General features: G+C 35.2%; 1 protein-coding gene across 1 annotated transcript in view; it reads left to right on the forward strand.

Annotated features, from left to right (window-relative positions):
* The first annotated feature begins 499 nt into the window (after positions 1-499).
* Positions 500-27,343, forward strand: part of SLC17A1 (solute carrier family 17 member 1) — a 36,511-nt gene continuing 9,667 nt past the window's right edge. The window contains exons 1-9 of the mRNA XM_008073509.1: positions 500-533; positions 3,843-4,009; positions 9,083-9,316; positions 9,401-9,488; positions 9,834-9,920; positions 13,814-13,932; positions 14,061-14,222; positions 15,253-15,385; positions 15,478-15,625. Of these exons, the coding sequence (XP_008071700.1) occupies positions 500-533; positions 3,843-4,009; positions 9,083-9,316; positions 9,401-9,488; positions 9,834-9,920; positions 13,814-13,932; positions 14,061-14,222; positions 15,253-15,385; positions 15,478-15,625 (1,172 nt within the window). The remainder of the gene's footprint in view (positions 534-3,842; positions 4,010-9,082; positions 9,317-9,400; positions 9,489-9,833; positions 9,921-13,813; positions 13,933-14,060; positions 14,223-15,252; positions 15,386-15,477; positions 15,626-27,343) is intronic.

A 27,343-nucleotide genomic window follows, 5' to 3' on the forward strand; every position in this document is an offset into this window, starting at 1 on the left:
TTTATCTTTGCTTATTCCTTTACTGACATTTTTCTTTTATTATAATACTGCCAAGTTTTCCAGCTATTGCCATCTATTCCTGCCTGAAGGACTTCTTTTAATGTTCCTTATGGGACAGGTCCTCTGTCCATGAATTACCCCAATTTTTGTTTGTTTAGTAAAGTTTTTATTTCTCTTTCATTTTGGAGTGATGTTATCCCTTAATATAGAATTCTGACTCGGCAGGGTTTTTTGTTTGTTTTCTAGAGTTTTCAGGATTTCCACATGTTTTTAATCAACTAAAAAGATAATAAAAGTGAAATTTCAAATAAAGCACATAATGGGCTTGAAAGTGCAGTGGTATGATGCAGCCAGTTTCCCTTTAGGGTTTTAAATCAGGGGGGAGTACTGGGTGGCGTGTGATCAGTTGCCTCCCTACATTTTGCTGACATCAATGTGTTTTGCACTCACAGTGGATGCAGACTAACCCCTTCAGGAAGAGAAGCAACTTCAGCCTTGTATGCAAATGGACAACCAGGTCCTTCCCCAAAAAGGTAGTGCTTTACTTTTAGTTCCATTATAAAGTATTTCTCCTTTTTAAATATGACATTACCGATTCCATTTGAAAGATTTTTTCCAGTGAAACACATAAGGAATCTTAGAAATGTTCAGGAAAGAAGGTGGAAAAAACCAGCCCTGCTATGGCTTTCCATCAGAAAAGACCTAAATATGTACCATGGTTGCTCAAATTTTAAATTATTTCTATTTTTGTACACCTGTCAGTTTATCACTTGGTGGAAAATATCAGAAAAAGTGGACTAGCTTGATTCCATCTCAAAGAGAAGGAGATTTGTAAAAGAAAGTGAGGCAGGATGACTGTTCTTGAGTCACTGTATTCTTGGATATCAAACATTTTTAAGGCGAAGCTGTTTATTTTAGGCAGGGCAGGAAAAAGACAATAAAATTATTGCTGTTGGCTTAGAGTTATATCCGTAATATAGGGGACAAAAACCCAGAATAAAGGGTAAATAAGAGATTATATGCTTCTTTTAATTTGTGTAAAGATTTCTTCTTTATTGAATTTTATATCTTTTCTTGTATTAATTTAGATATTTAATTATTTTTATATTTTCCTCTTTATCTTCAAATGTATGTATATTTATTTTTTCTATATATCATTGACTTTTGCCCTTATGCTTAGCTTTTACTGCTTTTTATACTTTTGGGGCTTGTTAATTTGTTCCGCTTCCAAGTTTTGAGTTTCCTCTTCTTTTCTGGTAAATATATTTAGAGATGCACATTCTACTTTGTCCATGAGTTTGAAGCACGGTATTCTTACTGTTACTCAGTCTCAGCACTTTAGAATTCCCCTTGTGGTTTCCTTTTTAATTCAAGACTTATCGAGATATAATTCATGGACTCCTTGACACAATGTGGAAGAGAGAAATGAGCAAAATTTGAAAGGTCATTTCTAAATGACAAAGACAACAAGTCTTTACTCTGCACATGGTGAGGTTTGCTTTTCCATCTATATGCTATCCATTCAATTCCCTTTGATATCTGAGGGCTGTGTTTAAAAGGTGCAGAGCAAACCATTCTCGGTGTGTGTGTATGGTTTGAGATGTTTTTCAGAGGACCCAGAGACCTTGAGTTTAGACTGCAAATTAAAGGAAAGGCTGACTGATGATTAAATTTCTCAGGAGCATTCTTTCTTTTCCTTCTGTTCAGCTATAAGGTTCACACAGGGCAGATCTTTTTGTCTGTTCCCTGAGAGGGTCCTTCATCCTTCATTGGCCCAGAAAATCTTTGGCATCTAAGTATTTTTCAAGAAGGTCTACTACTATGCCTTTCCAATGCTAAAACTTTGGTACTTAACTCCTATCTTCCTCATGCCCTAGAAAGGCAAAAATCTCAAAATCAAAAGTCCACAGAGAAATATCTGCCTTCAATGCTCACCTTATGTTTTGATGAGGCTATTTTCACTAAGCCCTTAGCCTAAATAGTTTATCTTTCATTTTAAATCATCCATGATATTTATTAAATGGTTATTTTAATCATATTTTATCTAATATTCTTATCTGTTTCCAATGGAAGCTCAGTTCATAAATCTAGTCAACTATTTCTCGAGTACTAATGCTTTTTTTCATTTAACAGTGTATCTAAAGAGTATTCCATATTTTTATATAGTGTCCTTAGCAGTTTTCACAGCTGAAAATGACTTTAGTATGGATGGATATATTTTAATTTAGTTAACTAGTCACTGTTTTATAGTCATCTAATTTGGTTAAGACATTTTACTATTTGAAACAATCTCTAAGAGTATTTCAAAATAATATAAAAATTCAGTTCAACTTGATGATATAAAATATTTATGTACCTGATAAGATAGCCTCAAATATATATATGCCATTCCACCCAAATTAATTAAAAGAGGAAAACTGTATGATCATCTCAATAGATATAGAAATATCTTTTTATGAGTTTAACATTTATTTGCCATATAAATTTTAGTTAACTATTTATGTGCAATAGATAAGATTCTAGGACAGCTCCCAAGATTGTAGGCCTTAGTTATACTTTTGGGTTAAACCATGAACACGGAGGACAGAAACCAGAGCCACAGGATTATCTCTAAACCTTATGAAAAAAATCAACATTTGACTGGCTAAAAGCAAAACTGTTGGATCTATGACTCATTTTTCTCCTCCATTTTCTCTTATGAAACAGATTTGTCAGCCGGGCTTGGTGGCTCAGCCTGTAATCCCGTGCTTTGGGAGGCTGAGGTGAGTGAATTGCCTGAGTCCGTGGGTTCAAGACCCGCCTGGGCAGCTTGGCGAGACCTCATCTCCACAATAAATAAAAAATTAGCTGGGCATGGTAGCGCGCACCTGTAGTTCCAGCTACTTGGAAGGCTGAAGTGGAAGGATTGCTGGAACCCAGCAGGTCCAGGCTGTAGTGGCCAGGAGCGGCCACTGCACTCTAGTCTGGGTGACAGAGTGAGACTCCAACTCAAAAAAAAAAAAAGAGAAACAGATTTGTCTGTAGCTTTATTCTACACCTGTTTTATCATTATATAGTGAGAGTGTTAGGGGCGTATAGCTTATCCCTTTAGTTTCCCAAGTCTACAGATAGAAATTATATTGTAGACTGGATTACTCCTAGGAACCTCATCTATATACCTAATTTAGATGGTGAGTTTTGGAATTTGTGCTATTGAGGTTTTGATGAGATTTTTGAACTTGAGTTGATCATGTAGTAAGATGAGGGAATTGGGAAGCTTGGGGTGGGGTGAATGTGCTTTGCATGTGGGATAAACAAGATATTTGGGGACCAGAGTGTAGACCGTAGTAGGCAGAATTCTAAGATTACCCTCCAAGATTTCAGCCAGTGGTGTATGTGTACTTTCTCCCAGTAATTTAGGCAAATATTAAGCTAAGTACTGCTTATTTTAAATGCAACTTTTCTCTGCAATATGTACATAAGAGTTTCTCAACTAGTAAATTCTTATCAGTTTGGAAAATAAAGAGTTTTCATGAAGTAACATGTCTTTTTTATGTTAGTAAAGGAACTCATTCCAAGAGTAACCCAAAATATTTGTAACGAGTCCCTTTAAAATAGATAGCCAAAGTACTTGGAAGACTGCCTTAATTCTCTGCACATTTTAGTTGGAATTACATTTTAGGATAATTATATCAGTCGTGTATTTTTCTATTGTATAATCATTTATCAAAAACCATTAGGAACAATAAAATTTTAAACAATATCTAAAGCTCCACATTTCTAAATGTCCCTTATAAATTAAAGTATTTTTAATCTCATCTGTGTTAACAATTGAGACTTTCTATACAACTTCTTAATTTTAGGTTTTTGTTCCTTTCGTTATGGATTGTCTTTTCTCCTGCACTGCTGTAATGTTATAATTATGGCACAGCGCCTGTGTCTGAGCCTCACGATGGTAGTCATGGTGAACAGCACGAATCCACATGATTTCCCTAACACCTCCACTAAGAAACTCCTGGATAATATAAAGGTATATCATAAATATTGCAAACAGTCAAAAGTTTAAAATCCTGTCTTGCTGACTCATTTGTGTAGAAATTGAAAATTATTTAAATCACAATAATAATTAGAAAAAATAAGCTCAAGTCTTCATCTACCTTGCCAGTAGACTTAAATAAACATGTCCCATGATGTAAGTATGCCTCAATATTTCTGAAGGACTTGTTGTGTGAATCCTTGTATGGGAAGAATAATAAAACCCACGAGCTAGAGATTCTTTATAATCAAGGAATTTGGATAAGAAAAAAAGGGGAGGGGGACTTTAAACTAGAAGTGGAAGTTAAAGAGACTGTATTTTTTATTTAAGTTTTCAAACAAGCAATATATTTAAATGTTTTATTAGTTTCCCCTTGGAAGGTAATGAGTTATCTGTCAGGAAATGCAGATGTAGGAACAAATGAGAACAATGGGTAGAATATTTTTTTCACTATATTCTCTCTAAGTTCCTATAAAAATATAAAAGCAAATATAAACATATTTAGTTGTGTCCACTTTATTTTACATTAAAGATAATATTCTGTATTCAGTGTACTGCACTTTGATTTTTTAATGTAATCACTAGAGTCAGGTCAGATATGACACATATATAGGAATTCCAGGACAGGGAATGTAAAATAACTATAATTAATATGTTAAATGCTAGTGGAAAAATTAGGCAACATTCAATATAAGGTTGATAATATTAGTAAAGAGATGAAAACTACATATAAAAAGGAAAGACTAGAAATTAGAGAAACTATAACAGAAATATAAAGAATGCTTTTGATGAGCACCATGGTAGACCAATAAAACTGAAAAAAATAAATAAATAAGTGAGCATGATGGTAGGTTTATAGAGGCTTCCCAAGCTAAAAACAAAGGAAAAAAAGTAACATGTTCATGATTGGAATGCCAAAGAGAATAGAAGAAAAAAGTTAAAAAATAACTGAGAACTTCCAAAATTAATGGCAGGCACCAATCCACAGGTCCAAGAATCTTAGTGGCCACCAAACAGGATAACTACCCAAAAGAAAAACAATCAAAAAGAAAAACCATCTAGACATATTTTACAGAGAAACAAAAATAAGAATTATAGCAGACTTCTTATCAGAAAGCATGCAAATAGAAAGACAAGTGTGCACTCTTGAATGTGTTGTAAAAAAAAATACCACAAAGAATTTTATATTCGGTAAAATTATACTCAAAAGTGAAAGGCAATAAAGGGTTTTTCAGACAAAAAACAAAAATGAAAACAAACCAAAAAGGCCCACCAAATCTTGAAATTTATTGCCAGCAGGCTTGCCACACAAGAACTGTTACAAGATGGTAACAACTATATTGATGAATACTTTTATGTGAATATTAAACACACCAATTAAAAGTTAAAGATTATCAAATTTGATTTTTTAAAAAAGACTCCCAAATATGCTATCTACAAAAAATCCTCTTAATATATAAAGTATCAGTTTAAAAGTAATGGGAAGAAGGAAGATGCAAACTCTATGGAACCTGAAAATGCTAATTATGAAAAAAAAAAAAACAAAACTGGAATAGCTACATTTATTTCAGGCAAAGTGAAATTATAGCAAGAAATATTACCAGATATACTGCATTTTGTTATTTCACAAAACATTAAGGTTATACTTACTATATGATAGACTTGATCCACTACTAGGTATTTACTGAAGAGAAATAAAAGTATATATTTAAACAGAGACTTGTTCACAGTAGTTTTATTTCTAATAGACACAAAACTGGAAACAACCTAAATGTCCGGCAATAAGTGAATGAATGAACAAACTATGGCACATTCATAAAATGGATACACTTTGCACTACAATGGATTTAACTATTGACACACAGAACATCGAAAACTGTTATGCTGAATGAAATAAGCTAAACAACAACAAAAAATAAGGTACATACTATAGGACCCAGCTACATAAAAATTCTAGAAAATAAAAGTTAAATTCAAGTCACAGGCAGTAGATCAGGGGTAGTGGAGAGGCAGGTGAGAGAAATTACAAAAAGTGTAAGAAGAAACTTTTGGAGGTGAAAAATATGTTTGCAATTTTGATTGTGGTTATAGTTTTACAAATGTATATGTAATATATCTATAGTTTACTGTGTCAATTACCAAAAATCTGTTAAAATCTGTTTCTTCACAAGTGTTTTCTGGAATTACAGTCTTAAATATTTGTGGTATTTTATTGCTTTGGTTTAAATATTGAGAACCCCATTTTCTACAAAAATGACTACTTAAAGGGGTGTGTAAGTTAGATCCTTCACTGTAGCAAAAAAGCTAAGAGCTCTTGTCCTATGGAGCTTGGAAGATTTCTCTACCACATTCTGCCCTGCCACCACTCTGCTCCAGTCATAGAACTTACTGCAACAATTTGGTTTACTGCTGTATGAAGACACTGGATGAAAAAAATGAAGAAATAGAATGAATAATTATTCTAAAATAGAAAAACTCACGAGAAAATTATTTATACAAAGCAGATCTAAATTGTAATATTTCATTACCAAGTGAACATAAAAGTTAGTGAAGCAATTATCATTATGGGAGGAAACTATAGAACAGTATCTGTAAGTATTTATAGCAGATGTTGCCAGACAAGAGGCTACACTCAGACAGCAGATTAATTAAAAAAAAAAAAGAAACCTGAAAATAAAGGATTATGAAAAAGTAAACCAGTACATTTTAGAAAATGAGACAAAATAACAAGAAAAACAAGGAAGAATAGACACCAAGAGACACTTTACCACAATAAAGACATCAAGTATATAAAAGAAGAGGAAGCAAGATGAGAAAAAGGGTGAGTAATACTCTGTAGTCAACCGTCCCTCTGTCATCAAAATCAAAAAGTGTATATCATTATTCTATTTAAAATTGACTAATATGATAGTTAGAAATTGTCATAACTTTAAAACTGATATTACATATTTTTAAATTTCCATTGCTTATGTTTATTGATCATTTAAATTTTTTCTCTTATAAGTTATCTGTTGATGCCCTTGATCCATTTTATCTATTAAGATATTATATATTTTTTATTCAATTATATGACTCATACAAATATGTGTGTGTAGTTAGATAGATAGATAGATGGAGTTCTAAGATTTTTATGGGGTCATTTATACATTTATATATGGAATATTTTGTTCAATAGCAATTAGGTAATGCATTGAATAGGAAAATATAAACAGATTTCGTCTTTCTCATGTGGGTAGTTTCAGTCTGAGTTCAGGGGTTTTAGACCAACTTTGGTGGGTTCTTTTTCTATACTCTGTTATGAAGAGTAATGGCTTTAAGCTATTAAAAAACTACCAAAGATTTTGAATGATTTGTTCATATGTACTGCACAGGAAGAATTGAACAAATGTCTGCTGGCATGCCTGATATTGGTAAGGACGAGTATTAATCTCCTTGGTACTTTCTTTCTTTAAGAAAGAAAAAAATGTCAGAGTACTCTGCCTCATCCTCTGGGACCCTTTTGCCTCAGTGGAAAAGATCTGGAACTTCCCTGGCCACCTGACTACTATATCCATGGGCTTCACTGGCTATTATTTGATATCCTCAGAGCGACATTCCTCTAAGATCTCTCCATTCAAGTCCATTCCCATACAAGAGAGATATCACCAACTAGAGGCCACAGCCATAAGATGACAGGGAATTGAAAAGATGAGAAAAAAAGAGGAATAAAGGGACAAGATAATCGTTATGAGAACTGTTAAGTTTTGCCAAAAGCTATCTTTTTACGTATTTTAAGTTCAGCCTAGGGGTTTCTTTGTAGTGAATTGTAACCAGCCTGAATGTGTAGACTGTAACCTACTCTTGTGCCAATCACTGAATTTCAGTTGATCAAAGGCACCAAAACTGTTCAGACCATGTTCGACAAAAGCAAACCGAGAGCTGAAACCAATCCAGCTGTTTCTACACCTGAGTTCATTATGTTATATTGCTTTCCTTTATAAATCTTCTCTGACCATGAAGCTGCGCTGGACCTCTCTGAACCAATTCTGGATCAGGGACTGTCCCATTCATGAATTATGCTTTGTGCAACTTTGTACAACTGTTAAATTTAGTTTGTCTAAGATTGATCTTTTAACTGAACAAACACATGGCTTCCTAGTTATTTATTTAATATTCAAACAAAATGGCACTGTGCACACTCACTCTCTATCCTGGAAAAAAAAAAAAAAACTTCATTTCTTAATATGTTTCTCCTCATTATGCAACTAACACAGAAAGTTTAGAGAATGGGACTTAGAGACATCAAACAAAGCTTTATCCCTTTCCCTACTACCATTAAGATTTCGTCCTGTTTAATGAGTTCAAGGGTATCCTCATAGTCTCAACAATAAACTAAATGTTCAGAATTTATCAGTCTTTAATAATGTTTTTAAAAAAAGAACTTACAGAAACCCCACCGACTCCCCAACCTAGGAATGACCAAATTCACTAATACTTAGGAAAAACATGCCACGTTGGAGCCCATCACAGAGAAAATGGCCTTTTCTTTTCTTTTCCTTTCTTTTTTTTTCTTTATGTGCCATGCAGTTATTTCCACAACTTAAATTAAGAATTCTTCATGGCTTGATCTTCTTTGTCACCACTTTTTTCTCAAGGAGCTGTATATATGTGGGTGAAACTGGTTTTGTGAATAAGCTTAAAATTCATGGAGGAATTAGAGAAAGAGAAGAGACAAGAGGGAATCAATGACTGCAGTATATGTAGTACTATGCAGGAGAGTTCACATGCAGTTTAGCCACATTCAAGAAACAGGTATTCAATGTCTCTGCTGTGACAAGTACTGGAGATGCAGATGCCCTTGGCTGTGAGAACTTTACATTATAGTTGAAGACACCAATGGTAAAATGCAAATACATATGAAAAATGATATTATAAAGGGATAAAGAAGGTCCTGTGACAAAAACATATTAGCAAAGGGGGGCTACTTTACATGTAATGAGCCAGAAGACCAGTTTCCCTGAATCCCTGAATATCACACAAAATTTCCCATATGCAGAGTGGTTAGATATATCTCCCTTTTTCTTTCAGAACCCCGTGTATAACTGGAGCCCTGATACTCAAGGCATCATCTTAAGTTCCATGTTCTATGGCTTATTCTTCATTCAACTTCCTGTTGGATATTTTGTTGGAGTATACTCTACAAAGAAAATGATTGGCTCTGCACTGTGTCTCAGCTCTCTGTTCAGTCTGCTTCTCCCACTGTCAGCTGAAGTCGGAGAAATTTGGGTCATTGTGTGTCGCGTAGGCCAGGGAATAGCCCAGGTATCAAGAGAATGCAAAAACTGAACAGAGTTCAAATTCACAGAAACTATCAGAGATTAAATGTTCCAATCTTCCTCATTTCAGGGAACATTAGGAACAGCTCAGGATACAATATGGGTCAAATGGGGTCCTCCCTTGGAACGAGGCCGACTTCTTTCTATGAGTACATCAGGTAAAGACTTAAGAGCTTAGAATGTTTGAATACTATTTTCATCTCATGGTATCACCTTCTTCCTGAGAGCCAAAATAAACATATGTTTTGAACTGTCAAGGTCTATGGAAATAATCTATTTCAGCATTCTTGTTTTGATGATGAGAAAGTCTTCTAGAATGGAGAAGGAGCATCCTTATTCCAAAGAATAGAGAAAAAGAGAGAGAAGAAAATATGTTACAATTTTCTTCTGATCAGTGTTATGCTATACAAATTTATTTCACAGAAAATTGTTCAGTGAGGCTCCTTATATCTCCATTCAGATGCCTTAATTAATTAAGAATGTTGTTTGTGCCTTCTCACTAGGGCTTATACTGGGACCCTTCATTGTCATGCTTGTGACTGGAGTCATCTGTGAATCTTTGGGGTGGCCCATGGCCTTTTATATTTTTGGTGAGTTTTTTTTCTATAAAATCTCAGTTATTATTCAGAAATTAAAAGAACAAAATACAAACTAAAACCTAATATAAAAACTTATATGAAACTATATTAAAAATAATAAAACCCACTGAAGGAGAGTGAGAAGTCAACATTCATTAAATTCTTATCAGAAACAAGACATCATGTTTAGAACTACATGTATTTTTGTATATCACTTTAAAAATTCTGTAATGTAGGTGCTATGAATCCATATGCCTTGTATGAAGGTTTTTAAGAAAGAAATGATCAAAATAGACAACTCCTTAGATTTCAAAAAAATAATATGATGAAATTACTATTTATACTAAACACTCCAACTATGATGGGGAGTGCTAACCCATATTCAAAGACATTAATTTCTACAGTAAAAAATGAAATTCACACAAATGAGAAACTATTTAAAAAAACTATAAAGGACTGAAGTTGACAAGTTATAACATCCCTTTTGACTTTCAGATCTTGTTTTTCAGATTTGTGAATAAGGGATTGTGAATGGGTGATACTATGTTCATTTGACAAGGAAGAAACTTCTGAAGCCTCAGTGACTTGTCCAAAGTTATATACTCATGTAAATTCAGAAGCATTTATTACAAATTGATTACTTAAAGAGGTAGATGAGAAATATGGTGGAATCAGAGAGATAATGCCATAAACTTGGGCTAGAGATATGGAAGCCAGTACTATCTCCTGGTCCAAAGGTGGCCACCAAGGGAGTAGTGACAAGAAGCCATTTGTAGAGTCTTGTAGGGTTGAAGGCTTTGACAGGCCCCACAGTTTTTCATAAAAGGGCACATAGATTCAGGCAATCATATGAGGGTGTTAGCTAGGCTTTGAAAAGTCACCTTAATCTCAATTCTCTCCCTCTCATATCTGCCTGGAATTTCTGCTGGCCAAATTCAGCTGAAAAACAGAGAACATGGGGACTGACTTATGCTCATGCAAGTCATCCATCTGTCAACAGAGCAGGGTGAATAAGGATGAAGATTAAACCTGGGGACAAACAGAACACATCCAATATACACAGTCAGCCGATGGCAGAACCATAGTATGAAAACATGTATTCCATCCTCACAATTCCATTGCTCTTAATCACTATGTTAGTCATCAGTAGTGGTAATGATCAGTGTTAGTGATGGCACACAATCCCATATCAGGAAAGAGGCAGAAAAACTGGGACCTGTCTAGCCAGAAGAAATGGAAGCTTGAGTGAACATGCCTTATAGGACTGTCATATAAACACAATCCAGATCTGTTCTAAAACTAAACCAAATATGCAGAAATTATGGGGAACTGAGGTTTCAGCTCCATGTAAGGGAAAATTTCCAGTAATTAATGCTGCTGTACATTGCTGATCAAGGGTTGGATGACATCTGACATTCATGCTGCATTCCTAATACAAGATAATGTACAGCAATGTGTGCTGCTAGCACTTGTCATGGGTGGTTCCATAAAACCCAAAGAAAGGGACTGCACATTATATATGATAACAGCTTTGCTGTGAAGTGCCTCACATGAATTTTTTTAAAATCACTGAGAATAGAGGAAAATGGATTAGATGGCAGTGATTTAGGGATTTAGGTGTCTTCCCCCAACTACCCTTTTACTATGAATTACCTGATCCCCACAGATATTAAATGACTTGCCCAAGTTAGTAGCAGAGGCAAAACTAAAACCAAGATTGTTTTTAAACAACATTGGAATATTCTTGCCAATAAAGTTAAACAAATCTGAGTGGATACTGTTTTAAAGAATAAGACAATATCTATCTTTAAGCAGCTGAGAATTGCTGGAGAAGACAACCAAATAGAGCAAATTGGGTCACAAACTCACATTTTCACTTCAAATACCTTGGCCATCTTGCTATGTTTGTCTCCCAAAGACAATTTCAAACTTCTCACTTTTTCTAAAATCTCTAAAGTGACTTCGCTTGTCTTCTATCTTAAGTAGCCTCCCTTTGACAATGGAAATTATTGTACAATCTGTCTATAACCACTGCCCACATTTCCTAGCCTCTCACAATCTCCCAAATCTCAAACTAGTGTTTGACTCAGTGTACTATCAACACGTCCCTTGCCACGATTACCTATGCCATTCATCTGAGATGCCCTGGGGTGTAGACAATAGGGCCCTTTCCCAGGGTACCACACTATAGAGAGTCCATTCTGGCCCCTCTCCAACCAAGTTCTCTTCAAAAGGCAGAGAGTCTGCAGGGTCCAGGACAGTAAATTTATTTGAGCCCATGGCCCTCCTATTCATCACTCTTGAAATATTTTGCTCAAATAGAACCAAGGCTTTTTCAGACAAGCAGGACTTTTCCCATTGCATATTTATTGAATTGGAGACCAAGGAAGGCAGAAGGGACAATTTGAAAAGAATGTGAAGGGTGCATGATGGGAAAGGCAAAAGTTTCTACACATATCCGATAAATACTCCCAGTGGTGTGGGAAGAGATCTGGAGAGGAACAAAAGAGGTCAGCCCTTAGATCAGTGACCAGGTATTTGTAGACAGAATTCTAAATTTAGATCTGACCCTCCAGGTCATTGTTTCTCTCTGGCTTCTTTCAAAATTTTCTTTGTCTCCTATTTTTTTGCCATTGAATGCAATATGCCGGGGTATACATTTTTTGGTAATTATCCTTGGTGTTCTCTGATCTTCCTGTATTTGTGGTTTAAGGACTATCATTTCTCCTTCTGGTATTTTTTATTACATGTATCTTACAGCTTTTATAATAGCCACAAATTTCTTGAACATTCTGTATAGTATTTTTTGTTCTTATTCTATCTTTGTAATTTACTTTTAGAAACTTCTATTGCCATTTTTTTTAGGTTCACTGATTCTTTCTTTGTCATGTCCAGTCTGTTGATGAGTCCATCAAAGGCATTTTTCCTTTTTGTTGTAGTATTTTTGATTTCCAGCATTTCCTTCTGATTCTTTATTGAAGTTTTCAGTCCATTCCATTTTATCATAGTTTCTTTCCTTATGTTGTTTCTACGTTGGACTTCATCCTTCAGCCATTTTTTCCCTCAGTCTCTTTTTCCAACTTTTTGTCTTCTATCTGCTGTTAACTCTATAGCTATATTCCCTTCTAGGACAAATGCTTAGGAACCAGTTACCATTTATTGACCATGTAGCCCTGGACAAATAATTTGATCTATTTGCGTTTCAGTTTTTTTTTAAGAGATAATGGTAACATTCTATGAATATTTTGAGGGTTAAATAAAATAATCTTTTTTATTTTCTCATCCAATAGAAAGCCAATTCAATAAAAGCATGGATTTTTGTCTGTTATATTCACTGTTCTGTTCTCTGTATTCAGAATAGGTACATGGTACATAATAGGCATTTAATTTATATTTGTCAAATGAATGAATCCATTTCTGGAAGACTCACTCGTGAGTACTACATATTTCCTGTCTTAACAGAGGGTGTCTCACAATCTGTTTATTAGTATAAAACACTCAAAGCAACAAACAATTTGGCAAACAATTATAGAACTTGAACAATCCCTGAATCCAAGGTTATATTTCAGGAACAAGCCTCAGGCCAAGCTCTCCAAACTGGCTGATTGTCAAATCTTATGCAGACTCATATGGGTGGTGGAAAATATTAAGAATTAGAAAAGATGAAGGCTTGAGGGTAGGGATCCCAACCATCATGAGTGCAGGCATGAAGAGGATAGGAGATCAGAAGAGGGCAGAGGGCTTACCACCATTTCTGTAAAACTCATTCTGCAGGGAAGAGTTATCTGTGGCTATAACGAAAACTATCAATAATGTAAGCCTTGTTACAATTTCAAAAAAGAGAGAGGAGGTTCAGGTTTTCAGAATGTTACACTGAAAAATGCCAATTTATCTTGCTTTGATAGGTGCTTGTGGCTGTTTTCTATGTCTTCTCTGGTTTATTCTGTTTTATGATGACCCTAAGGACCACCCATTTATAAGCATCGGTGAGAAGGAATACATCACATGCTCCCTCGCCCAGCAGGTAGAACACAGACCTTTGCATTGGTATCGCCCACATTCTGCTACAAACTAAACATGCTTTAAATAGCCCTAATGTGCAAATGATTAATGCACTCCTAATATGCAAATGATTAATGCATTCCTTTCCAGGTCAGCTCAAGTAGAAAATTTCCACCTATCAAAGCTATGCTTAAGTCACTTCCAATCTTGGCTATTTCCATTGGTGCTTTTGCTATTATCTGGGAAAATACCATCCTGACAGTATTTGCACCAACTTTTATCAACTCCATGCTTCATGTTAATATAAGAGAGGTAAGCATACCATTTGCTCTCTTTTTAACTTTAATGAGGGACTCCGTGTTTATTTATCTGTCTCTAATGACCCTATTTTCAGTGTTTGACAACTGTTTTTTACCTGGAGACTCACTGTTTCCATTTTTGAAATGAATATTACCTAGACAAAGCTGTTGACAGAATCATAGTGTCTGGCACTGCAACAGAAATACATATTCACCCATGTTTTCACATATTCCCTGTCTCCCATACACTGTGTGACTGCCCTTGTGCATTACTCAAGCTTCAACACTACCATTTTGAATGGAGACTGGTTTCATTCCCTGAAAGTCACTTAACCAGGTCCTGCCACTCTGTTCAGTTCTTACCAATCCCCCTCTCTTGAGGTAAGGTAATTAATCTAACCTATGAACCAGTGATTCAGGTCTTGCTTTGGAAGTACTGGCAAACCTGTTGTTTATCTTACTAAGAGAATCACTAATGCTTGGAACCACCGTTGTTTGATACCATAATATCCAGACAAAGCTCCTAGAAATAGAGTCTGGGGTTGCCACTTTGTGGTAGTCTGTAATGAACTTCCAGGAAAACAGTCTGGAGGAAAGAATAACAATAAAGTCTTACAAACTCTACCTGACCCAATTTTATCTTCTGTAAAACCATGGGGCAGTTACAAGGGTTAATAGCAACAGGTCCAGTATAAGCCCTACATGCCTGTTTGCAATTGTCATCATTACCTCTTCATCATTTTTCCCAGGGCCTGCATCTTCCATTCAAACTAGAATCTTCCTCTTTACTATCCAGTATTTTTAATTTTCATGATTCAGAACGTGAAAGCTTGACAGATTCTGAAAAATGCTACTGAACTGAAAACTATTTTTCCCTTTTTTGGAGGGTAGTGTGGTCCATCAGTAATTCTAGAGTTGTATGTGGATGATTTCCTGTATAAAAGTGCACATCTGAGAAACTGAAATTCAGTGTATGGATTACTCTGAGTATCTATATTACTCTACCTGTCACACTCATTTCCAGAACAATGTTTCCTCTTTAGAATGCATTGCTGTCTGCCTTGCCCTATTTGTTTGGTTGGATCTCTGGTATTCTAGCAGGTCAGATATCAGATTTCTTTCTGACACGGAATATTCTCAGTGTAATTGCCGTCCGGAAACTTTTCACCACAGTAGGTAAGGAACAGTCAGAACATTTGAGCATTTGGGAGTCTGCTTCACCCCAACTACAGGATACAACTAATTGCATTGTCTGAATCACTCCCCAGCCATTCTCTTTCCTGCCATCTTTGGGGTGTGCCTGCCTTACCTGGGTTCCAGCTTATACAGCGTCACCATTTTACTGATACTTGCTAGTATAGCAATCACATGTGCCTTTGGTGGAATAGTTCTAAATGGCTTGGATATCGCTCCCAGGTAGGGTTCTAAAAATATTTCATTTTTAATTACAAAATCAATACTTGTTTTAATTAGTGTACCACATGGTGTTTTAAAATATCGATACTTTGTAGAAATGCTAGATCGAGCTAATTAGCATGTCTATTACCTCAAATACTCATAATTTTATGTGGTGAGAAAACAAAATCTACTTTCAGCAATTTCTGAGAATACAATACACTGTTAACTATAATCATATGTTGTACAATAGATCACTTAAAATTAGTTCCCATATGTAATTGAAATTTTGTGTTTTTTGACTAACATCTCCTTCCCTCCCCCACTCAGTGCCTGGTAACCACTACTCTATTCCCTACTTCTATGAGTTCAACTTTTTTAGATTCAACATGTAAGTGATATCATTCAGTATTTTTTCTTTCTATGCCTGGTTATTTCACTTAACCTAATGTCCTCCAGGTTCTCCCTTACAGTCACAAGAGATAGGATTTCCTCTTTTTTTCAGTATTCCATTGTGTATATACACCACATTTTCTTTATCCATTCATGTTGATGGACACTTAGGTTAATTCTATGTCATGGCTATTGTGAATAATGCTACAATAAACATGAGAGTGCAGACATACTGATTTCACTTCCTTTAGATATATATTCAGTAGTGGGAATGCTGGATCATAACGGTAGTTCTATATTTAACTTTTTGAGGAACATTCATATTGTTTTCCCTAATGGCTGTCCTGATTTACATTTCCACCAACAGTATGCAGTCTTTCCTTTTTCTCCTCACCCTTGCTAACACTAATCTTTCATCTTCTTGTTAATGACTATTCTAACAAGTATGAGGGGATATCTCATTGTGGTTTTCATTTACATTTCTCTGATATTTTGTGGTGTCAGGCATTTTTTCATACATGTGTTTGCTACTTGTATGTCTCTTATAAGATATGTCTTTACAAGTGTTTTGTCCATTTTTTAACTGGGTTTTATTTTTATTATTGCTATTGAGTTGGGTGAGACAGAGCAAACAGCTCATATGTATGGTCTGGAATTTTTTCCCCCCGCTTCTTTAAGTTGTCTCTTCACTCTTTTGATCATTTCTTTGACTGTGCAGAAGCTTTTTAGTTTGGTTTGATCCCACTTGTCTGTTTTTGCTTTTGTTACCTGTGCTTTTGTGGTCCTATTCAAATATACATTGCCCAGACCAATGTCATGGAGTTTTCCCTTATGCTTTCTTCTAATAGTTTTACAGTTTCAGGTCATATGTCTTTAATCAATTTTAAGTGGATTTTTGTATAAGGTATGAGATAAGAGCTTAATTTCATTCTTCTGCATGTGGCTATCCAGTTATCCTAATACCATTTGTTGAAGAGACTGTCCTTTTTCTACCGTGCATTCTTAGCACCTTTGTTGAAAATCACTTCACCATAAATGTGTGAGTTTATGTCTGAGCTGTTCTCTCTGTTCCACTGTTCTGTGTGTCTGTTTTTATTCAAGTACCATGCTGTGTTTTGTTTTTGTTGTTGTGTTGTTTTTTTTTTTTTATTTGCTTGTTTTTTTTTTTTTAAGAAAGGATCTTGCTCTGCTGCCCAGGCTGGAGCACAGAGTGGCACAATCATAGCTCACTGCAGCCTTGAACTCCTGGGCTCAAGCAATACTCCCACCTCAGCCCTCCCAGTAGCTGAGACTACAGGGATATGCCACCAAACCTGGATAATTTTTTAAAATTTTTGTAGAAATGGGGTCTCACTATGTTGGCCAGGCTGTTCTTGGATTCCTGACATCAGAAAGACCATCCCACCTCATCCTCCCAAATGCTGGGATTACAGGCATGAGCCACCATGCCTGACTTTGCTTTGATTACTATAACTTGGAAGTATACTTTGAAGTCAGTAGTGTGATGCCTTTAGCTTTGTTCTTTTTGCTCAAGACTGTTTTGGCTATCCAGAATCTTTTTTGGTTCCATATACATTTTAGTATTTTTTTTTTCTATTTCTGTGAAAAAATTCATTAGAGTTTTTACAGTGATTGCATTGACTCTTCAGATTGCTATAGGAAGTATAGACATTTTAACAATATTAATTCTTCTTATTCATTAATATAGGCTATCTTTCTATTTAGTTATGTTATCTTCAATTTCTTTCATCAGTGTTTCATAGTTTTCAGTGTACAAATCTATTTTAATAAATTTATTCCTCAATATTTAAACTTTTTTTGTAGTGACCATAGATATGACTGTTTTCCTGACTTTTTTTTTTTTAAGCATAGTTTGGTATCATCAGTTAAGCTTTTAAAAAACTTCTTTCTTTCTTGAATCCAAGTTCTCAAAGACAGGGCTTTTTTATTTCTTTTTTTTTTCTTCTTCTTGTATAATTTGCAGGATACAAGTGCAGTTTTGTTACTAGAAATATTGTATAGTGGTGAAGTCTGGGCTTTTAGTATTACTGCAACCAGAATAATGTACATTGTATTTATTAAGTCATTTCTCATCTTTCACTCACCTCTCACCCTTCCAAGACTTCAGTGTCTAATATTTCACATTCTATGTCCACATGTGTAAATTATTTAGCTTCCACTTATAATTAAGAACATGCAGTATTTGACTTTCTGCTTCTGGGTTGTTTCTCTTAATATAGTGGCCTCCAGTTCTATCAGTGGTGCTGCAAAAGACATAATTTAATTCATTTTTATGGCTGAGTAGTATTCCATGGTGGGTGTGTTTCTATGTATCACATTATCTTAATAAAATCATCCATTGATGAATATTTAGGTTGATTGACAGCTTTGCTATTGTAAATAGAGCTGCAATAAACCTAAGAGTGCAGGTATAATCTTTTACATTATTTCTTTTTTGTGAGGTGGTAGTTACCTAGTAGTGGAATTGCTAATTCACATAGTAGCTCTATTTTTAGTTCTTTGAGAAATCTCCATACTGTTTTCTATAAGGTTGCACTAATATACATTCCCACTAACAATATATATGTTCCTTTTTCCCTGTATAGTCGCCACCATCTGCTTTTTGCCTTTTATTTAAATTATTAAGTTATTCTGACATGTGTGAGATGATATTTCATTGTTGTTTTTATATGCATTTCCCTGATGATTAAAGAAGGTCAGCATTTTTTCCTACGCTTTTTGGCGCATTGTGTATCTTATTTTGAAAAATGACTCTCCTTATCCTTTTGCCACTTTTTAATACAATTGTTTAGTTATTGTTCTTGTTGTTGAGTAGTTTGAGTTACTTGTAAATTCTAGATATTTCAAATAGCTTGTTGTCCATAGCCAGCTTGTCAAAAGTTTTGAAGAAGTATCTGTATAATTTAGACATAATCAGTAATAATTATGTATCTAATGATGTATTTAGATGTATGCACCTGTCATATGTATGTCAAAAAGTGTATCCCAATGAGAAGCAATGATTTAGAGTTTTAGAGTTAGCTTGTTGAATTTCAATGTCAACATGGCTATTTACCTCAAGGACATTACTTAACCTTGTCCATGCTGGTTTCCTCATGTATAAAATAGAGGTAACAATGGAATACTTATCCCCTAGAGTTGCTGAAAGGATTAAATAAGTTAACATAGATCAAATGCATAGAATAATGCCTGGCATATTCTGGCAAACACTTTATAAGGCTTAGCTATTCCATCAGTATTGCCATTATATCCATGTTTATATATTATTAACTCTCTTGACAACCCATCAGTGAGTCATATTTATCTTACAAGTAAGAAAACTGAGGTTCAGCTATTTAATTTTCAGCTTGTTATCTCATTACTGGTCTGGAATTTAAATTTACTTGGCACAAAACTTGTGCTCTTTTCACTATGTTATATCTTCTTTAGAGATGTAATAAGTGTGACTAACAGAAGCAGCTCTGTCATTTGCACAACTCAAGAGACATGCTTCACATTTTGTATTGTGGGGTTAACACTCCCTGACAAGCATAAGTCCATATAAATAGAATTATCTGGGTTTTTTTTTAAGCGGTGGTTCTGGGATAGAGGATCAAAATCAACCAAGAATAATTCACTGAGATATAATTCTGTAAAGAACATGACCACCTGATCTAGACAAAGTGCCGGAGTAATAAGGACATGTATTCATTTGATTTATTTTGTTCCAAGACTCTTCTTTAAAAATGCCTGCAGGTGTTCTGATTGCTTTGTATTGTATAAAGACATAAAAGGATTATATGACATAGAATGCACAATACCTACTGAACCATATTCACTTAAAAAAGACAGCTAAACTAAGAAGATATACACATAAATAGATATATTCAAAAATTAGAAATACCATTAATTGGGTACTTTTTACATGTTTTAATGCCTAAATATGAGAGAGAAAATATTATTCCCATAGTGTTGGTGAGAAAACAAAAGACTGAAACTATGGTTCAGTTGGATATGGGGGAAAATATTCTAGAATCTATGTGAACATACTAACATACTATTTGTAAAAAAAAAAAAAGTGAAAAAATCTTATTCTGTTAAGCTAGTTCAGCCTCCATCTTTAGGGAATATGTGTATTATTTCTCAACTTGATCAATTTGTATTAAAATATTTTTTTATTTGATAGAGATGAAACTTATTTAACCAAGAATATTCCTAATTATATGCCTCCATTGCCTGTTAAATAGAATTTCCCTAGAAGAAAAATCTCTTTAAAAATCCTCTTCAGGACATTTGGTCTTTGCTAGAACTGCAGAGTGGGCCAAGAAATTCCATTTGTTTGGGCAGAAGAGAGGTGTCAAGGAAAAAGTTCTGAAAGGAAGAAGAGTCACACAGATGTGGTTTTAAGAGAATATTATTTAGGAAATGAGATTGAGTGAGATGGAGAAGGTGTGGGAATGTAGTGAATGTCATTTCCTTGGAGGATATCAGGAGTAAAAAGGAAATACACTCATGGAAATCGGAACTGGCATCCAATTCCTGAACAAAACCCAAAACCCACAGCTCATAAGAGAGAAGATAGACAAGTGGGACCTTATTAAACTGACAAGCTTCTGCAAAGCCAAAGAAACCATCAAGAGAGCAGGGAGACAGCCTACAGACTGGGAAAAAATATTTGCCAACACCAGTTCTGACAAAGGCTTAACATCCTGGATCTACAAGGAACTCAAACGTGCTGAAAAGAAAAAAACAAACAACCCCATTATAAAATGGGCAAGAGATATGAACAGACACTTCACAAAGGAAGACATCCGAGCAGCCAACAAACACATGAAGAAATGTTCAACCGCATTAATCATCAGGGAGATGCAAATCAAAACCACACTGAGATACCACCTAACCCCAGTTAGAATGGCAATTATCAACAAGTCAAAAAATAACAGCTGCTGGAGAGGGTGTGGTGAAAAGGGAACACTTCTACACTGTTGGTGGGAGTGTAAACAAGTGCAACCTCTGTGGAAAGCAGTGTGCCGATTCCTAAAAGCTCTAAATACCAACCTCCCATATGACCCCACAATCCCCCTACTGGGAATATATCCTGAAGAACACAAATCACTCTATAAAAAAGATACCTGCACATGCATGTTTATTGCAGCATTGTTCACAATAACAAGAAACAGCCATACTGCCCGTCAAAAGAGGACTGGATTAACAAAATGTGGTACATATACACAATGGAATACTACGCAGCCATAAAAAAGAATAAAATCATGAATTTCGCAGCAACCTGGATGGAACTAGAGTCTATAATACTGAGTGACCTCTCACAGAAACAAAGATCCGAGTATCACATGTTCTCACTCATATAATGGACCTTAAACATCCAATGCAATACTATACGAAAATGACTGACAGTACTGGGAAACTATGGTGGGGGGAGGGAGATGGGATTAACAGTAGCAAATATCTGTCTGGGAACGGGGAAACACCCCATATCAACAGGATGCCTGAATGAAACACAATTGTATACCTAACCCTTAACTGTACCCCACAACTTCATAAAAAAAAAAAAAAAGAATAGAGAAATGCTAGGATTCTCTATGATGTCTTAAAAAAGCAATCCCTTAATAATCTAGCTAGTGGTCTATCAATTTTGTTTATTTTTTTATATATTTCATCTATCCTTTATATTATTTTTAAAATATCAATTTCATTTAGTTCTGTTCTGATCTTTGACATTTCTTTTCTTCTACTAGCTTTGGGTTTGGTTTTTCTAGTTACTTGAGGTGTGTGGTTTTTCTAGTTACTTGAGGTGTGATGTTAGGTTGTCAATATTTGATCTTTCAGTCTTATTAATGTAAGCCTTAAGTGCTATAAATTTTCTTCTGAGCACATCTTTGGCTGTGTCCCAGAGTTTCTGATAACTTGTTTTATTGTTGTCATTTGTTTCAAGGGATTTTTTAATTTCCATCTTGACTTCATTGTTGAGCCATGGATCATTCAGGAGCAAACTGTTTAACTTCCATGTCTTTCTTTGGTTTCCCGATTTCTTCTTATAGTTATTTCCCAGTTTTATTTCACTGTGGTCTGAGACAGAGGTTAATATAATTTTAACTTTTTGAATTTATTGATCTTGATTTGTGGCCTATCACATGGTCTATCTTGGAGAATATTTCAAGTGCTGATGAGAAAACTAAGTATTTTATAGTTTTGGGATGGAATGTTCTGTAGATATATGTTAGTTCCATTTCCTTTAGAGTCCTGTTTAACTCCAATGTTTCTTTGTTGATTTTCTGCCTTGATGATCTGTCTATTGCTGTCAGTGGAGTGATGAAGTCTCCCCTTATTATTATTGCTATCTGTGGTATATATACACCGTGGAATACTACACAGCTTTAAAAAATAATGAAATAATGTTTTTTGTAGCAATATGAATAGAGCTGGAGATCATCATTGTAAACTGACTCAGAAATAGAAAACCAACACCACATTTTCTCATTCATATGCGGGAGCTAAAAAGTCACAAAAATGTATATAATAGACTCTGGCAAAACTAATAAGGGGGGACAGGGCAGGGGTTTAACGTTCAGAAACTACCTACAGGGCACAATGTTCACTATCTGGGTGGACTACTTGAGTCCCAGTCCCCATCACAGCACAATATGTCCGTACACATATGTACCCCCTGAAGTTAAAGTAAAAATAATAATAATTTTTTTAAAAAAGAATCCTTTCCTAACTCAAAAAAAGAGCAATAGACTAAATATTTTAAAAGACAAGAGCATTGTATAAGCAGCTTCACACAGAGAAGATATCTGCTATGGCTTTAATATTTGTGTCCCCTCAAAATTCATATGTAAAAAAGAAAGAAAGCAGTCTAATCCTTTTGGCATTCTCTTTGTTTCTTTTACAGATTTAAGAAGGGGTGAATTTCTTTTTATTATTATTATTTTTTATAGAGTTGTGGGGTACAAGTGAGGGTTAACTACATAAGAAGGTTGCAGGCAGATGAAGTTAGGGCTTCTAACCAGCCCTCACTCTTCCTGGTAATCAACCAGTTATCCTTTGTGTTGTCACGTGCTCCAACCCTTCTCCTTCATTGTAGCTTTGATTTGCATTTCTCTGATGATTAGTGAGGCTGACCATTTTTTCATGTGTCTGTTGGCTGCTTGCATGTCATCATTTGAGAAGTATCTATTCATGTCCTTCACTCACTTTTTAATGGGATTTTTAGTTTTTTCCTTTTACTTTATTTGAGTTCCTTATAGATCATCGATGTTAGACCTTTGCCAGATGCACACTTTGCAAATTTTTTTCCATTCTATGGTTTGTCTCTTTATTCTTTTGATGGTTTCTTTTTCTGTGGAAAAACTTTTCCTTTTGATGAGATCCTACTTGTTTATCTTAGCTTTTATGGCATTTGCTTTTGGGGACTTTGTCAAGAATTTGCTGCCTACTCCAATGTGTATAAGGGTGTTCCCTGCATTTTCTTCTAGGAGTCTAATAGTTTGAGGTTTTATATTTTGATCTTTTATTCATTTTGAGTTGACAGTGATAGCTACCTAGTGATAGGTAGGGATCCAGTTTTATTTCTCTACATTTGGCTAGCCAATTTTGTCAACACCATTTGCTAAATATGGTCTCCTTTCCTCAGTGATTATTATTGGTGGCTTTGCCAAAGATGAGTTGGTAGAGTCTGTTTTCACTTCTGGAATTTCTGTCCTGTTCCATTTCTCTGTATGCCTATTCCTGCACCAATACCATGCTATCTTGATTATAGTAGCTTTGTAATAAAGTTTAAAGTCTGGAAGTGTGATACTTCCCCCTTTGTTCCTTTTGCTGAGAATTGTGCTGGCTATTTGTGCTCTTTTTTGTTTCTGTATGAATTTCTGTGTTGTCATTTCCGGATCTGTGAAAAATGATGTTGGTAATTTGATGGGTATTTCATTGAATCTACAGAATACCTTGGGTAGGATGGACATCTTGACAATATTGATTCTTCCAGTGCATGGAATTTTATTTTCATTTGTTTGTGTCATTCTTGATTTCTTTTAGCAGTGTTTTGTAGTTCTCGTTGTACAGGTCTTCCACTTCTCTGGCTGCATAGATGCCAAGGTTTCATTTTTTCGTGGCTATTGTGAAGGAGATTGTGCTTTTTATTTGGTTCTCTGCCTGCTTGTTGTTAGTGTACAGAAATGCAACTGTCTTTTGCACATTAGTTTTGTAACTTGTGACTTTACTGAAGTCATTTATCAATGTGATGAGGCTTTTGACAGACTTCCTATGATATCCTAGGTATAAAATTATCTTATCTGCAAAGAGGTATAGCTTAGTTCCTTCTTTTTCTATTTGGATACTCCTGATTTCCTTCTTTTGACTGATTGTTCTGTCTAGGACTTCCAGCACTATGTTGAATAGGAGGGATGAAAGTGGGCATCTTTGTCTTGTTCCACTTCTTAGGGAAAAATGCTTCCGGCTTCTGCTCATTGAGCAAATTATTGGCTGTGGGTTTATCATAGATGGCTCTTACTATTTTGAGAAATTTTTCTTCTATACCTAGGAGCTCAAAGTTTTTATCATGAAGGGATGCTGGATTGTGCCAAAAGATTTTTCTATGTCTAATGAGAGAATCATGTAGTTCTTGGTTTTACATCTGTTAATGTGCTGAATTATGTTTATGGTCTTGCAAATGTTGAATCAGTCCTGCATCCCAGGAATGAAGCTCTCCTGGTCATGGCAGAAGATCCTTGAGATGTGTTGTTGGATTTCATGTGCTAGAATCTTGTTGAGAGTTTTTGTGTCTATGTTCATCAAGGAGATTAGCCTGTTATTCTCTTTCCTTGATGGGTCTTTGCCAGGGTTGGTATAAGCATGATGTTAGCTTCATAAAATGAGTTGGGGAGAATTCTATCATCCTCAATTGCCTGAAATACTGTCAATAATATTAGTATCAGCTCCTCCTTGTATCTCTTGTAGACTTCAGCTGGGAAACCGTTTGGTCCAGGGTTTTTTTTTTTTTTTTTTTGGTGAAGAGTTTTCTTATGACTGAGTAAATTTCCTGGATTGTTATTAATCTGTTTAAAGTTTCAATTTCTTCTTGTTTCAACCTTGGGAAGTTGTGTAATGTCAGACAATGCTTGATTTCCTTTATATTTTCTAGTTTGTTTGCATACAGATTTTTATAATAATGTCTGATAACCTTTTGAGTTTCTTCAGGGTTAGTTGTGACTTATTTTCTTTTCTAATAGTATTTATTTGGACTTTCTCTCCTTTTTAGTCAAACTGGCTAGGAGTTTGTTAATCTTACTTACCCTTTCAAAGAATCAGCTTTTTGTGTTGTTGATCCTTAGTATGATATGTTTATCTTCTATCTCCTGCAATTGTGACTTTATCTTAGTGATCTGAATTTTTCTATTGAAATTATGATTGAGATGATCTTGCCTTTCCAGCTCCCTTAGGTGTGACATTAGAATGTTTACTTGTGATTTCTCTGTTTTCTTGATGTGTACATATAGTGCTATAAATTTTTTCTTAACATTGCTTTCATGGCATCCCAGAGATTCTGATAAAATGTGTTTTTGTTTTTTGCTTGTTTCCAGGAGACTTTTTATTTCTTTTTTTTTTTTTTTGAGTTGGAGTCTCACTCTGTCGCCCAGACTGGCTCCCGGCCACCACAACCTTGACCTGCTGGGCTCCGGCGATCCTTCCACCTCAGCCTTCCGAGTAGCCGGAATTACAGACATGCGCTACCACGCCCGGCTGACTTTTGATTTATTGTAGAGATGAGGTCTCGCTGCCCAGGCGGGTCTCGAACCCGCGGGCTCAGGCAATCCACTCACCTCAGCCTCCCAAAGGCGTGGGATTACAGGTTGAGCCACTGAGCCCGGCTGACTTTTTATTTCTGTCTTGATTTTTATGTTGACCTAGAAGTCATTTAGCTACATGTAATTCAGTGTCAATGTCTTTGTGTGTTTTGGGGGGATCTTGTTGATGACAATATATATTTTTAATTCACTGTGATTTAAGAGGATGCATGGCATTATTTGGATCTTTTGAAATTTGTTCATGCTTAATTTATGTCCAAAAATATGATCAATCTTGGAGAATGTACCATGTATGAATGAGTAGAATATATACTCTGTACCTGTTGAGTGGAGTGTTCTGTAGATGTCTATTAAATATGTTTGATCCAGTGTTGAGTTAAGGATCTGGATCTCCTTGTTGGTCTATCTACAGCTGCTAGTGGGGTATTTAGGTCTCCAAGTATAATTATGTGTCAGTGGCCCCTCTTAGTGTCCTTACTAGTTGTTTTATAAAATCTGGTGCTCCTGTGTTGGGTGTATATATATTTAATGTGGGTATTTCTTGCTGGTTAGTTGAGCCTTTTATCATTATGTAGTATCCTTCCATGTCCTTTTTAAGTTTTGACGATGAAGTCTGCAATCTCATGCTTTTGGAATTCTTAAAAGGAGTTTATAACAAACACTTTAATTGCTTTTAATTATTTTTGACTGATGAATAATTGTACACCTTGGATTTCTTTGTATATGAGATTGACTCATAGTGCAGTTATCTGAATTTTGTTCTGCTTTATTCATTCATATTACACCAAAGTTTATAATCAGTAAGATCAAAAGTCGGTTGCAAAAATCCCTTTCACCATGGGCTGTTGCAGTTGAAGAATAAGCAGTTTTAGAGCTGAGTTGTTCAGAAATTGTCTTGCATTAGAGAAACTTCAAGTTTGTTTACATTTCCCATATTATACACCTATTGTTAGGGGATTGGGTGGTGTGAGGAGTAGGGTATAAGTAACTCTCACATTGCCACTCTGTGAGCAGTGAACTTCTTTATCCTGAGCTGTACAATTTCAGAGGAATTGCCATGGCACTCAGGATTTCTCACACTGGGCATTTTGCTTACCTCTCTAAATGTGGAATGATAGTATGTCTTTCAGTAAACAGGTGAAATTCTTTCCCACAACCACAGCATGTTAAAGACTTCTTAATCTGTAACGAGAATAGAGTCGTTAAAATGTTATAAATGAAAAATTAATATTAGAATAAATAATAAACACAAACCAAGCTACACCTAATGGGGGGGGCAGTAAAAAAGACAGAGAGGGTGGGATGAGAGAAAGAGAGAGAGCTAGAGATAGAGATGAAATAGAGAGAAAAGAGGAGAGAGAGAGAGAGAGAGAGACTAAGTTTTTTCAAAACAGCAAAGGCACATTACTTCCAAAGGAGCAATAATAAGACTGAAAGCTGTCTTCACAAAGAAATAATGAAAGACAGATGTCAATCAATTGATAGCTCTATAAAGCTAAACAAAAATTCACTTTATCCTAGA

The sequence above is a fragment of the Carlito syrichta genome, unplaced genomic scaffold (genome assembly GCF_000164805.1).
Source record: "Carlito syrichta isolate Samal-C Ts95f unplaced genomic scaffold, Tarsius_syrichta-2.0.1 Scaffold315921, whole genome shotgun sequence".
In the NCBI taxonomy this organism is placed as follows: domain Eukaryota; kingdom Metazoa; phylum Chordata; class Mammalia; order Primates; family Tarsiidae; genus Carlito; species Carlito syrichta.